Source organism: Pholcus phalangioides, unplaced genomic scaffold (genome assembly GCF_987345545.1).
Source record: "Pholcus phalangioides strain wild (caught in Gottingen) unplaced genomic scaffold, Ppha-v1.0 ptg000003l_1, whole genome shotgun sequence".
Lineage (NCBI taxonomy): Eukaryota > Metazoa > Arthropoda > Arachnida > Araneae > Pholcidae > Pholcus > Pholcus phalangioides.
In genome coordinates, this window is record NW_028301596.1 from 8,896,277 (window position 1) to 8,910,732 (window position 14,456).

The 14,456-nt window shown below is 35.4% G+C and overlaps 1 protein-coding gene across 3 annotated transcripts in view; it reads right to left on the bottom strand.

The window, feature by feature from the left end:
- LOC149088015 (uncharacterized) overlaps nt 1-14,456 on the bottom strand; it is a 517,816-nt gene that overhangs the window by 5,110 nt on the left and 498,250 nt on the right. For 2 of the 3 annotated variants that reach the window (XM_089243779.1, XM_089243797.1), the window contains exons 17-28: nt 13,600-14,369; nt 12,184-12,381; nt 10,135-10,210; nt 8,456-8,629; nt 8,166-8,255; nt 7,080-7,223; nt 5,536-5,613; nt 5,159-5,338; nt 4,316-4,493; nt 3,380-3,496; nt 1,797-2,009; nt 261-433 (exon numbers count right to left, since the gene is read on the bottom strand). In XM_089243779.1, the coding sequence (XP_089099905.1) occupies nt 261-433; nt 1,797-2,009; nt 3,380-3,496; nt 4,316-4,493; nt 5,159-5,338; nt 5,536-5,613; nt 7,080-7,223; nt 8,166-8,255; nt 8,456-8,629; nt 10,135-10,210; nt 12,184-12,381; nt 13,600-14,369 (2,391 nt within the window). The remainder of the gene's footprint in view (nt 1-260; nt 434-1,796; nt 2,010-3,379; nt 3,497-4,315; nt 4,494-5,158; nt 5,339-5,535; nt 5,614-7,079; nt 7,224-8,165; nt 8,256-8,455; nt 8,630-10,134; nt 10,211-12,183; nt 12,382-13,599; nt 14,370-14,456) is intronic. The other variant, XM_089243788.1, reaches the window with a different exon arrangement.

Below are 14,456 nucleotides of genomic sequence, written 5' to 3' on the forward strand. Positions count from 1 at the left end.
ACACATCCTAAAAAGTCATACTAGAGCTTATTTTCAAGGGAAATATGGTACAATAAAAATGTGAAGTATTTAGTTTTTAACCCTTACAGCAGCAATCCAGAGATATCTCGTCAAACTTGATCTGCTGTATTTCGGCCACCCCGAAATATCTCGGGTTCTTAACACACTTTTATTTCCAATGTGGCAGTTATAATGAAAATCTGGAAAATTTCAAAAGCTGCCTAAAGGGTTAAATACAAGTTCACTTGAGATATATTTACCTCTTCGACTGGGTCTTCACTGGGCAAATAGTTAAGCTCTAGAGGAGAAGTGTTCGTCGACAAAGAATCACTAGATAAGAGACTATCACTTCGTTCGGCTTTCTTATGGCAAGAACGCTCCGAGTCTGTCGGGCTGTCACCTGCTGTGCTAGTGTCCGTGTAGAAGCCACTCTCTGAAATTAAAAATTTGATTATATTCTTCATCAGCTGGAACTTGAAAATATATATGAGAAGTTACAAGTACCAAGAAATACAGAGTATGGGTCAGTGCACAAAGAATTAAAACTTATGATACAGAGATTTATATGAACAAAAGAGAAGGACGCATATTGCCGAAGAACATCTGCAATAAAAAATAAACAAAGTAAACTAGAGTTTTTTGGAGAATATATCGCAAACATATGGTTACTAGTTTTATTAACTACAGTTTAGTCTCAATAATCCAAGGTGAACAGGACTTAAGCCAATTTGGATTTTCAAAAAACAGGAATTACTCAAAAAACAATGAAAAATGCTAAATATTAGCATACAAGCTGTATGCTAATTAAGCCACTATTTTTAATTTTTGAATAAACTGTATTTTTAATTCTTAGATATAGATGCCACACGATGTGTTTCAAAAAATGAAAAAGGTGGGAAGATTAAGATCAACTCATCTCAATCTACCATTGAGAATAGTTGGGGATGGGATTGATGGTGATGCTGAACCACTGATAGCTTTCAACTGTCTTTCGATGATTTTACATAAACAATTAGGGGACACTGCCATTGTTCACCATTATGAAGAAAATGGTCAAACTTGCTCCTTTTTCTCGGCGACCCCCCAAAAAGTTAATATGGTCTACATTCATTCAAGGACGTTTAATATTTTATTTCACCAGTTAACCATTATAGGGTTGCCTAGTCCCTTTCACACTATAATTACTGTGTGGTTCCTGGAAAAGAAATTAAGAAGTTGGATTCTTGGGGAGAGAAAAAAAGAGAGAAAGAGGGTCTCGAGAAGAAAATTAAAAACTTTCAGTGCCTTGGATTATCCGGAAACTTGAACTTTCATGGCTCAGATTTTCGAGACTCTACTGTACTCGAATTAAAAACTGTTGCCTTTGTTAAACAAGTTCCATCATGTATAAGCTCAGCCACCCATTTCTATGAACAAAAACTTCTACATATGACACACATTCAATTTCATAAATTCTTTAATTATCATCTCTAAAAGATTTTGGAAATTTAATTTTCATGGCCGAGAAAGAAAATTCAGAAGATAAAATATTTGGTACTAGAGGGCAAACTGTGGAAATCTTTGATTAGTATTGTGCGTGCTTCTAAATCACAACACACAACAATGCAATACACAATTTGACAAAGGCAAAACGTTAGATCTGATCAAACTTTCATCTCAAAAGTGAAAAAAAAAAAAATTCAATCTCAACCTCAAAAATGTACTCTTCTCTCAATACCAATGAATGGTCACAAGAAAAATAAATCAGTTTAATACAGCAAAAATAAATATGAACATGGCAAGTTCGAATCAATTACCTGTCGAACACTGAGACTGTTGCGTTAGCGACCTGTGCAAGGGCCGAGGACTATCACCAGGTTCAAAGCCCAGATTCAACGTTCCATAGAATGTGAATGATGACTGACTGCTACCAGAGGAAGAGCTGCTGCTGACAGATATGATAGAATGAGGTCGTTTGTTGGTCTTTGAGTCATATGGAGACATGCCAATAGAATTCCTGAATCTGGGAGCTAGTAAAATCAAGAGGAGAAAAAATCAATTCCCTTGCTACCACTAATACTCGCATATCCCAAAGTAAATAAAATAATGAAGCATTCATACAATTACATTATCAGACTTGTCTAGAAATATTTTTACACTGAATTTTTCATGACCATTAAACATCTCAAGTTTAAAATGCAAATATAGTCAGATTTTTGTAACTGGATACCGTTTAAGCCAGTTAAGAGGAAAATTCTTTGTAATCCCAGTTCCATCTTCAGCAGATTTCAACAGAAAAACTGGTTAGATTGACATCGCAACCTTACTTGTCATGCTAATGTATAAAAAATTTTATATTTTCCAACTTGATTGAAGACCAATACATTTGTAATTTTATGAGCGCATGTGTCAAATCAATGATTACTGTGATTACTGAACACATGAGATTTTCCCTTGATATTTTTAGCAAATCAAAAAGTTCCCAAACAAGTCAAGGTTTTCCCTGGCTTTATGAACTTCATAGTGATCTGCCTGGAAAGAATCTGGGGCAGTGTTTGCCAATACACATCTAGATACATAATACACACACATCAAAATTCAATTTTACTCCCCCAAAAATTTCATTAAGTGGAAATGCTTCAAATTTTTAGTTTTTTAAATATTATTTATTATCAGATATATATATTATTCTCACTGATGAAATAATAATATATAATACCCCTTAAAATTTTGGAAAGGAGTAAAATTACTCTTCAAAATTACATTTTCAGATAATACTGGTCTGATTCACACAGTATAAGCCCTACATAAATAACGCTCCCTATGTGGATATTGATTTTTTTTCTTGTGCAATTTTGAATGATGGGATAAGTGGATAAACCACTCAGGTGAACATTTTTGCAGTCCCATCAGTGTACACATACACGTATAATAATGGCTCTCAAAGTATGTGCATTGCAGCTCCAAAGTGTCGCCAACCTTTGTCAGGAGGGTCACAAAGAATTGCAGCAATGTGTGTTTGTTCAGTGCTTTGAAATGAATTTTTTCTAGACTATTATGGGAGACCATGGATAAAAAATGACAAAGTTAATGGAGTTGCAGGTGGAAAAATTTTGATAACCACTGACTTGGACAGTTATTTATACAATTATAATAACTGATATGCTAGAATCGTATTTCTATTTAGTGAAGAAAAAAATCAAACTAAATAACAAACTTCCTATTAAAAGGACATGCATTCTACATACAATTATAGGTGCACTAATAATTCTCATTTTTATACTAATATTTACATTACAAAATTATTGATAGTTTTGAAATCATTAAATTTTTAACTTAATCTTTAATATTTCACATTTTTATATACCTATAAGATGGTTACAAAAATGTGAATACCGACCCTTAACTAGTTGGTGGAAAGTTATGGATCGGTCACTTATTTGATCCTCACTGGGTTTGATGTCCAAACATGGTTTGTTTCCGATGCCCATTGAAGACATCTCAGCCAGGCGCATCTCTGCAAATATAAAAATATATATACACGTTAAAAATTCAGCAAAAAATATATATATCCTATAACAATATTCCTCCCTGGTCCTGACATATACTTCCTACAGTACTAATATATTCCACCCATAATGATAGATCCCATATAATAATACTACAGTGGAGCTCTTAATAATGGACACCATGTGACCCAAATTTTTCTTCCCTTAACAGGGAGTCACAATATATAGTGAAATGCACTGAGGCCCTGTCCCACAGACTTCAAAAGTGCTTGTTAACAGGAGGTGATCACTATAGAGCAGTGATTCTCAACTTTTGAAAGCCTGCAGCCAGGTTTCATTTACTTTTATAAGTAGAAGGCCCGGTCAAACATACGACTAAAGGAAAATGAACGGGGGAAAACACAGCCAATCACTCGCGGCAGGGTATGAACGATGTCGGGGGCCCAGCGGTTGAGAAACACTGCTATATAGGAGTTCCACTTTATTTCCTGGTCCTTTTAACATCATTATATCAGAGTTTTGCAAAATATTTTGAAAAAAAAACTACTCAGTGAAAATCATGAGCAAATTACTCTTTCTGGAAAGAATAATAAAAAAAATTAAATAACAAGTAATTATTCTCACGCTTTTTATTTTCCAAGCAGTTACCAACTCTGAAATTCACAAAACACCGTAACATAAAAAAATAAAGATTATTTATACAATTGTGGCGAAACAGACTAATTTTAACACACATAGGCCTACATGCATTATAATTTTTTTTTTTTTTTGAAAATTAATATATTTGTTAGCTATACCATATATACAGTAGTTAACAGAACTCTCACCTCTGTTTCGTAGCGCCTGCTTCCACAACAGCTTGGACAGCTCATGTACCCATGCATTTTTGATGTCGGGACTTAGAGCCTGAAGTAGATATGTATCATTCAGCTTCCTTTTTCTGAACCAAATCTCAAATTTGGTAGGGCTGTCACCAACCTGTTCAGTAAGGCCCATGTCTGTTGTCTGAAATCATAGATATCAAATTCAATCAACATCCTTTTCTTGCATTTGTGCTTCCACTGCAGCAAATTTAAACTATTCAAGGTTCAAAAAGACTTTTTCTACTGTTTACTTTTCACGAGCAAAGAAATTTTTGTAGCATAATAGAGAAATCAACACGCACGTCTAATATGCAGGGCTACCATCTGTTCAATTCCTTTTTTGCCTGAGCTACAGTCAGGAACGGCAGATCGCTCATCCTAGAAATCAGCTCTGATTAAGCTAAGTAGCCAGTAATGCATAATAGATGACAAGTTTGTTTTTTTTGCTTCAATTTGATTTCCCTGATTTTGTAATCATGCTTTTTGTAGGATTTATGATAGACATGCAGAAAAGTGGTTACAATTTGCAGAATATTACATTGAACTAATTGTGCTCTCAAAAATGTTAATAGCCACTTAAATAAGTAGATATGAATTGAACAAATGGAAATTTACATTACAGAAATATATTTCAGCAAAGTTACAAAGCAGGTTTTTCCCCTTAGTAATGAGAAGCAAAAAAAAAAAAAAAAAAAAAAAAAAACCCTACAAATCACAATAGTGTGACAAATTTGGGATTATGGATTATTAATATCATAAATTTTCAAAATCTAAATACTATTTAAAGTACAAGTAGAAATTTCACACCTTCATGCTATGTTTGTACTGATACATCTCGTAGCCTTTCCTCTGAGGGTCACGTCGCGCCTTGCTGAAAAGAATAAGATCCTCAAAGAGGAAAACATGGCGAAGAGATTTCCTCGACCTGCCTTGCCATACTAGGAACTCGTCTTGTCGCAACAGCCTTCCTTGCTCTTTTACATTAACCTACAAGGAAAATAATATGAAACCAGGAATGATGAAATAGCACACAAATATGTTTTGCAAGTTGAAATTCAAAAACCATCTGATAGTTCAGATTATATTTTCAAAATAGTTTTTTAGTATTCAGTAACAAAAATAATTTGCAGAAATAACAATCAGTAGCATTATGTAACAGATACAGAATAAGAATGGCAACATACATCACAGTCTCTGAGTGCATCCATGGCTAGTAAATCATTCCCATGACGCAACTGAAATCTCACCATTTCTTCAGCAGCCTATAAATGAATACATAATTTTTGTTAGAAAGACATTTTTATTATAAGCCATATCTTTGCTGAGAATAGCAATTTGCCGAATGTTTTGAGATTTTTTTTGAAAAAAAAAAATCAAGCACATAATTGAACTGTGTACGATATAAAAAAATAGAGAAAATAGTTTTTCCCCCTCAATTAAATGAACTAAAATGTCTTCAAATGAATGCCTTGGGGTTTTTTTTATTTCATTCATACACTTTGTAACTCTTTACATTAAAATCACAGACTAGGATAAAGGGAAATAAATATTGTGTAAAACACTAGTATACAATAATCCTGATTTAACAAATGCACATTGAAATTCTTAAGTGTATATTTGTGATCATGTCAACCTTGGTTTAATGAATAAAACTATTAGTCCTGAATAATCTGATAAATCCCAGTTTTATTGCCCTTAGAATAGGAGTCATAAACTACAAGTAGCACACCACATACCAGATATGGCCCTCCACAGCTCAGAATGTGGTCCACAATTTGTGTTGTAACGTAGGCCGCTGTGGTGGTCAAGTGGTTATAGTGACGGACTCGCAATGCGAAAATCCGGGTTCGAACCCCACAGTGGTGGTCGGCTGAAGTTGGTTTTCTGTGGTTCCCAACTTCAATGCGCAAATGCGAGCCGATCTCCCCGTTAAAAAGTCTCGCCACAGAGAGCAACAGTCCTACAACGATAAATCATTCAATCATAACACTTCGCTCATAGTTAGAAAAACTGGTGGCAGATGGCAGCACTACACATAACAAGCATTACACAGAAACAAACTTTACGTCAGGTTGCACTACACGTACACGCACATTCCCGCGTGTACCGATTCATTGGGAGTTCCGCGGGACGGTGCATGTGTGTTGTAGCAGTAGTAGGTAGGGCCTCCAAAAAAAAATGGCTCGGGATCCATGATGTTCTTAAGTCAGCCACCTCGTTGGGCAATTTGCCTGTTGTGGCGTTGTATTTGTATTTATAAATGAACCCATTAATAAAGAACTTGTCTCTATTTATATCTAAAATTCCAAAGTTTAAATTGGCAGTGGAGTGGTTAAGGAGCATCTGACTGTGCAGGTATGGGTTTGAATCTCAGTTCAAGCATGGGTGTGTACTAGCACTAACAAAGTCCCTGGACGGATCATACTGATCCCTCGGGAATACATGAGGATCATTATTATTATTCATTAAATGATGCCTATAATTTATGAAAATGTGCAACAAAAGCACCTTTACTGGTACTTTTTATCGTTTCTTCTGTTTAAGATTTTTGTTCACAGAATGGGGCTAGCATTTGATATACTTAGTTCATTGACTTTTTGCTTCATTAGAGCTTGAGACCCAGCTTTACAGACATTCATAAACATTTGTGATAATTTTATGGAAACAAAGGCTGATCAGGCCAGAAGAGACATACAGGTTAATCCCCCTTTCACAGATATATTTTTACCTTCAGATCCTGATGAGCAGCTTCTCTCTCAGGACACTCCTTCAGCAGCTGTTTCAAAAGCAGAGCATATTTGCCCATTCGCTGCACAGGTTTCAATAAATAACTAGCCAAATCCATCTTGTCCTCCAGCTCAAGTTGCTTTTTCTGAAATAAAGTGATCAGTATAATATTATATACTTTAAGTTTGCATAAAACTACATTCTAAAAAAATGGTCTAGTACAGTCAAATGTGAAAAAAAAAATTGTAACCCTTTGAGCAGCAGTGACGAGAGATATCTCTCACCTCCTTGAAAGTCTCTCAATTCAACATTGACAAAACAAGACTAGATATTTTGTAAAGTTGATTTGGTGGATGGAATATTTTCCCCTATATCCCTTAGTTTGCACTTACTGAAAATTGAAAGGAAGCCTACTTTATTAAAAGAGATACAGTATTTTGAAGGGGATTTGGTGATTTCTGCTGTGCCACAAAGATTAATGGTGTCAATCAATGGTGTAATTAATTTTTAAAGGATTAAATTAACAGTATTATTCACAAATAATGTATCAGTTAAAAATTTCAAACTATAGAAGATAAAAAAAAATTCTAAATGATGAATTACTTGTACAATCGGCAGTTGTACAGACGTTTGAAAACTGCATTCACTCAAAACTGAGTGAAAATGAAATGGCAATTTCAACATGCAACATAAGATTTACAAGCACAAGTAACTAAATTGACATTGACCAGTGTTTATCTAGAAAACATGAAAAGGAAGAAAAAAATCTTTGAATTATGCACATAGCACCATTAATGGCTCTCATCTGGAGTTCATATATTTTCTTCAATTCATCTTATTCCCGAAAACTTCAACTGAGGAAGAAAACTTAGAATATAGGAAAAATATTAACACCAAAACAGAATTTGGGGTTCTGGAGCCATTTGAAAACTCAGAAATTTGACTTATCAGCATTGGACTTATCACAAACTGACAGTATCTAGTGAATTTGGAGAAAATGAAACATTTATTTTAAACAGTGTGGGCACAAGAGAGAATTTGCTTTGTTTATTACAGTGATTCAACATTACTTCAGTGATAGACTTACTTTGAAGAAGGCGTTTCCATATTCCATCATCAATGCATCTGATTTTGGCTTGTTTTTGTTGTATAGAGCATACAGATAAAACTGCGGCTCCTTCAATGATACCGAGAAAAAATACATTTAGTGAAAGAAATATGCAAATGAATTTATATACCAAGAATAGACAAAAATATGCAAATTTTCACTCAATAAAATGGAGGAGGAACCAATACTCCTGTTAATCAGTATAAAAATAAAATCCAATAACAATCACAAAGCAATCAATAATGGGGGACTTCTGGGAAAATACTCACATATTTTAGGAAGCACTGGCCAACAATAAATGGAGTATTTTCGCACTGTTCCAGCTCATTTAGAAAGAACTGGCTGTGAAATTCGAATATCTTCTCTATGTTTCCGAACACTACATTCCTTTGTCCCCTCAATGCTTGGGGAATATCTTCACGAAGAAGTTCAGGAATGTAATTCTGAAAGAAAAAAATAATAATTAAGACTTGAAAATGCTTATTGAAACAAACAAAACAGATCAATTTTCATTATTCCTACATTTTAGTTTCCCTTGCTTCCATTATCCTAGCTGAAGTAAACTGCACATTGATAATGTTTGCTCACATCATCTAAAAATATGGATGGCTAGTTGTAATATATTTTTAAATAATAGCTGAATGTAAATTCTGTCAAACCAGTTGAGAGTCAATGCGCAGTTTATCCCAACCCGACCTTAATACAGGATAGATTCTGAGGATCCTGGTCGAAAGCGCAAGAGGCTGAGCGAAGCTGTAATTCTCATCTTTTATTTCAACGAGTTTTCCACAGGCTGGTCGCAAGGGCATCGAATTGACCAACCCCACAGAACTGGAGTTTATTATTTAAAAGGGATCACATCAGAAGGGTAAAAATTATAATGCAACCCACCCTTTTTGGTTGTGTGACAGTTGAGAGTCAAGTGTCTTATGAGAAAAGGTTAGTGTCAACAAGTGATACAAAAGCTGTGAAGTGTAAATATATAAAGCTGTTTCCATAGGTGAAAATTCACACTCGAAAAATCTGTAGTTTATCACGTGATGGCACATTCCACATAAAAAAAAACATGTCACACAAATAAAAGGAAAAACACAGACATTTTTTTAAAATTTCAACAGGTCACCACACATAAATCTCGTTTTTCCTGGATGGATTTTTTGTAGTCCTGATTATTTTAGCAATAATTGGCCATCTTGTATGCTTTTGGTATCATATTTGGCAACAATTATCAATTTTTCGTACTTGAAATCCTCATTCCCCATATTTTTCCTGAGAAACTGGGGTCAGCCTGAAATTGTAAGGACTGGGTTCATTCGGGATTTTCTATTCAAACAAACCACAATTTAAGAACTTTTAGGGATTTTTCTATGAAATACAAAAAATTGGAAGAATCTGATTTCCGACCGGAAGATTTTAATAAGGCTGAAAAGTTGTAAGCATTGGGCACCTACGTGTTTCATATTTTCATGCTCTCAAAATAATTTATCTAATAAAGCAAACTGCCTTGCAATTTATTTTGAGTTACATGTTTGCGAGCATGTTTAAATGGCAAACTAAACACTGTATTTGTATACTTGATCTGTGTTATGCATCATTGGTGCTAGAGAAGCATTTTATAGTTTGTTGTACCTCCATGTTAAGAAAGGTTTTGGTAAGAACGAATCTGTGGTATCGAACTCTCAACACCTGTAAACATCCTTTGGTACTTTAGGCAAGTATATAATCAACCTGAGCTATTGCACTCCCTACAGAGCCATGTGAGTAACATTTCAAAGAATATGCCGCACCCACATTCCACTACTGAACATGCTATTTAAATATTTCTGCTCTAAAAATAAATGTTTTTTCATTAAAAAAATTATTAAAAAAATCTGTAAACATTAGGGAAGGGGAATACATTGTACAATATAATTTCACATTGATTGGATGTAATAAAATTAAAACTTACTTCTATGATATATTCAAGTGATTTCACATAATCCCTTTCCGTTTGAATCATCTCATTCATCACCAACATCAGCGTTCTTGAATGAAAAAAACAACAAAGTTTTTTGATTCTATATTCTAAACAAATACAAAATATTTGTATACGAAACACTGTAGTTGTATTTTACATTTTGAGGCAAAATAAATAAGTTAGCTATCATATAACTGTTTCTCTATATACTTTTTATAGTACAGATATACCTTGCTTTACGCATTCTCGCTATAACATGTTTGATTTTAGGCCTGAAAATACATTTGAAAATTATAGATGCAGTGCAGTTGAAATGAAAAAGTCTGTTGGTTTGAGGATGTAGATGAGACAAATGTGCATGAAACACTCGAATCCTAGTCATAAGAATGTCTTTTGGGAACACATTGATAATGCCATCAGAATTTTGACTGAAAAAAAAGATCAGAATGAGACTAGAAGTTGTCATATTTGCAAGGGGTATCCAAAATTCTTGCTTGAAACAAATTTTTATGGGGATGAAGAATGCTACTGATTAGCTGAATCTTGACTATTTCATTGAAAGCTCTCCAGCAGAGAAATAGATCAATGCTCACCAGAACCAATTCATTAATTGAGAACAGCCAGAGCAATAAAAATCTTAAAATTATTTTATACAACGTGAATTCCCGATGTTTATTTATCCAGTTTAAATAATTGATTCATTAACAAAAATTTATTTCACGGCTGGAGTTTTTATTTTTCTATCCCCTTCTGAAGAAACTCTCCCTATTTCAATCTCACCCATTAAATTCAACTCTCTTTACACGATTCTGTCTTATTATTTTCATTGATTATTTTACAGAATCAATCAATTGCGTGGAGTGAAGGACATCTATATATGTTTTTTTAGGGTATACATGTTTTTCCTACAGTACTGGTCACTAATGCAAAAAGGAAAATCAGTATTGGTGCCAAAAAATTTCTACATGATTACACCAGGGATTGACAAATCAAAAAATAATATTTAGGTGCCAACCCAATTCCTTAAGAGCCAAGCATGACTTTTGCACAAGAAATATACTCCTGAGAGAATGAAGTTTTCTTTTTCCTATTTTAAAAGACATAGCGTAATGAAATCAGAAAAATTTTGTGTCATCCTTACACTTCAATTTAGCAACCACATTTAGAAAATTTTAAGTGTCAACACTGATTTTCTAATCGCCATGGCGACCTGGTATTTGTCCAGCTGCGGCCTACATATGTAGATATCAAGTTCGGGAAAGTAAAGAAAAAACTTTAAGACAATTTTTCTAGAGCAAAAAGCCATGCTTGATCCTGAGAAATTTGGTTAGTGCATAATTCCCCCCACCCTGATTCGTCAAAAGCCCTGGTGTTTTTTTTTTTATGGTAAAGTTTCAATCTGCCTGGAGAACTTAATGACTACTGATAGGTATTCTTCTGTGATGACCTACTGACAGACGGTTGTGCACTCCCTGCCAAGGCTGTAACTAGGAATCACTTAGCTGTAACTAGGAATCAACTAGGGGTCATTTTCGTCAGGAAGGGACAGGAATACAAATGAAATTTTAATGCCCTCTTTAATTTTAAAAGTATTTTTTGTTTCCCTTAAAATTGCTGCTTGGGACAACTATCCCTACTTTAGTTCCAACTTTGCACCCCTCACAAATTGGAGTCTCTGAAACTCTGGTTTTGTCCTCAAGAACCCCCCCCCCCCCAACATAGAGAACAAAATTACTCAGTTTATACAAGTTTGTGTGGTAGGGCTATACCATTGCACAGCTTACAATTTGAAGGATCTACAATTAACAAAATGACAAAATTGAATATAATGGAAATATGTTGAACTTAAAGCTCAATGGCACAACAAATCACATATTATGACAAAATTACAACAAAATCAACTTTGTAAAATTAAATGTAAAGTAATTCATACAATGTTTATCGAGCATAAACCTACAAAACTCACTCGAACATCAATCTTTTACAATGGTTTTGTTTTTGTTAATAATTTGGGAAATCTTTCTTATCAAGTTCACTCACTTTTTAGCTTTGGCTTCTGCACTTATAGCAGGGGAATCACTGGATCCATCCACTGCATCTGCAGCATCACTGGATGAAATAGGACTCATGAGATGTGTATTCACAGGCACCGGACCACGAATGGGATCAGACTGCGTGTGAGTGAGAGGTGCTTTGCTGCAGTTGTCTGAACTAGGCAATGACTCAGTCTCAGCACTGCTGAAATCATGATAAACAAAATCATTATTATAATAATCAAAATATTTTATATATGCCCTCGTACATTATAAGCATTTGTTATACAGTACTCCCCTACATCAGCCAGCCAACACCTAGAAAATGTTGATCTTCAAATCCGATGAAAGCTGAATCTATAATAGTTGCCTGTAAGTTTTTGCTGACTCACAGAAAAGCAGTTACGGAAAACAAAGCCATATAGATCCCGGTGCACAATTTTTTCAGCCCAAGTACCACATTTGAGACACTTACTGCTAGTGGCCTAGAAACTGGTATATGTATGAAGTGACCATATGGCCCGTGTCTTGTAGGACATACCCATAATTTTGGCTGTCCCAACTACTTCATAAAAGTGTCCCATATTTTCAATGAAGCTCTCTGATTTGAATTTTTTTTTCTTTACTGAAATTCAAGATTTTCATTACTTACAAACTATTACCACGATATAATTAAGGCTATAAATATTCTACCCACATGTTTGGCATGTTAACCTTTTGTCCCCCCCCCCCTTTAAAAATACACTTTAATCTTCAGTGATTTGCAGTAGTGCTTCATTTCCCACCCTTGACAATTTTTTTTAGTGATAATTGCCGATATCCTGTATGGGTTCCACATTTCCCATATTTTTTTCTTAAATCAAGTAAATATTGTTAAATATATTTATAGCAAAAATATCGTGGGTGTACCGATACTTTTCTTCCAGAATGCCTTTTGAGGGGTGGATGGAACCTCTTGGTGGGACACATTGGACCCCGTGTCAGATGTTGTGCACCCCTGCTACAGGGCCAAAACTAGAAGAGGGTCAGGAGGCAACTACTCTTGGCTGCAAATTTTAGGTGGAAGATTGATATCAATAGACTTATCGATCTTCTAAATGTATCCTCTACATCAGCGGATCTCAACCAGTGCTCTGCAGAACCCTTGGGGCTGCACACTTTGCAGAGGTTCTGCAGCTGCTCAAGAAAAACAAAACATATCAATAAATTTGGTAAATAAAAAAAAGAAAGATCAATAGGACTCAATAAGTCAAGGTTGAGAATCACTGCTCTTCATGATCCTGCCTAAACCTTGTTACGGGGAAAAGTCCAGATTTCAAAATTTAAAAATCTAGTGTAAACACCCCAGTTTTATGACACACTGGCTAATGCAGGGGGGAAACAAAGTGCTTACTTTCAGTGAATAAATAAAACGATACTATACCTGCAAATGCTCTCAGTGTTGCTGTCTTGCGATGGGGATCGTAACCGTTCGACACGAAGCAAATCATTTTGTTCTTTGACTTCTGTTTTGATTTTTTCCAGGGCTTCATCCCTTAGCTGCCAAGACTGGCACCTTCTAGATCCCCCTTTCTTGCTCCATCTCAAGCTCACGCCTCCAGATCCACTCACATTATAGGAACCTCGGCCAGAGCTCCTTAGCACACTAGTCACAATGCCTTTACTGCTGGATGATGATGAGGAGGAGGAAGACGATGATGAGGAGGCGGAGGTTAAGCTATCCCTGTGAGCCATACGAGAGTCCAGAAAACCTCTAGAGATCGAAGTAACCGGGCCCTGGGAAGTCAAATCCTCTGTAATAAGGCCACGTTGTAGTAGCTGCTCTTCTTTTTCTTGTATATAGGAGTCCAAATGATATGAATCTTTGCTGGTCGGATAATAACTACTAGGAAAAGATGTATAAGACCCTATGGGAGACCCATAAGTTTGAGGAACACTGTGCATGGCAGTTGAATCGGAACATCTCCTGTGGTGTCCGAGGCAGGAAGAATATGGAGTTCCGCTGATTGCTCCCATCCATACATTGGAGGGCTGCGAATTGGAGCGTGAGGTCCTCGGAGTAATTGAAGCATCATCAGATTCCCAAAGCGGTCCACGGAAAGATTCAACCTCCATCTGCTGTTTTACTCTCATCAGGGTGGCTAGCCTGGCTTGAATAAGATCTACGGTTTCTTGACATCGCAGCTTGACAACCTGTGGATAACCAGAAATGAAGTTAAAAATATGAATTATTCCTCTACACTCAGAAGGGATCGGCAAAAATACTTTTTATGAAAAAAG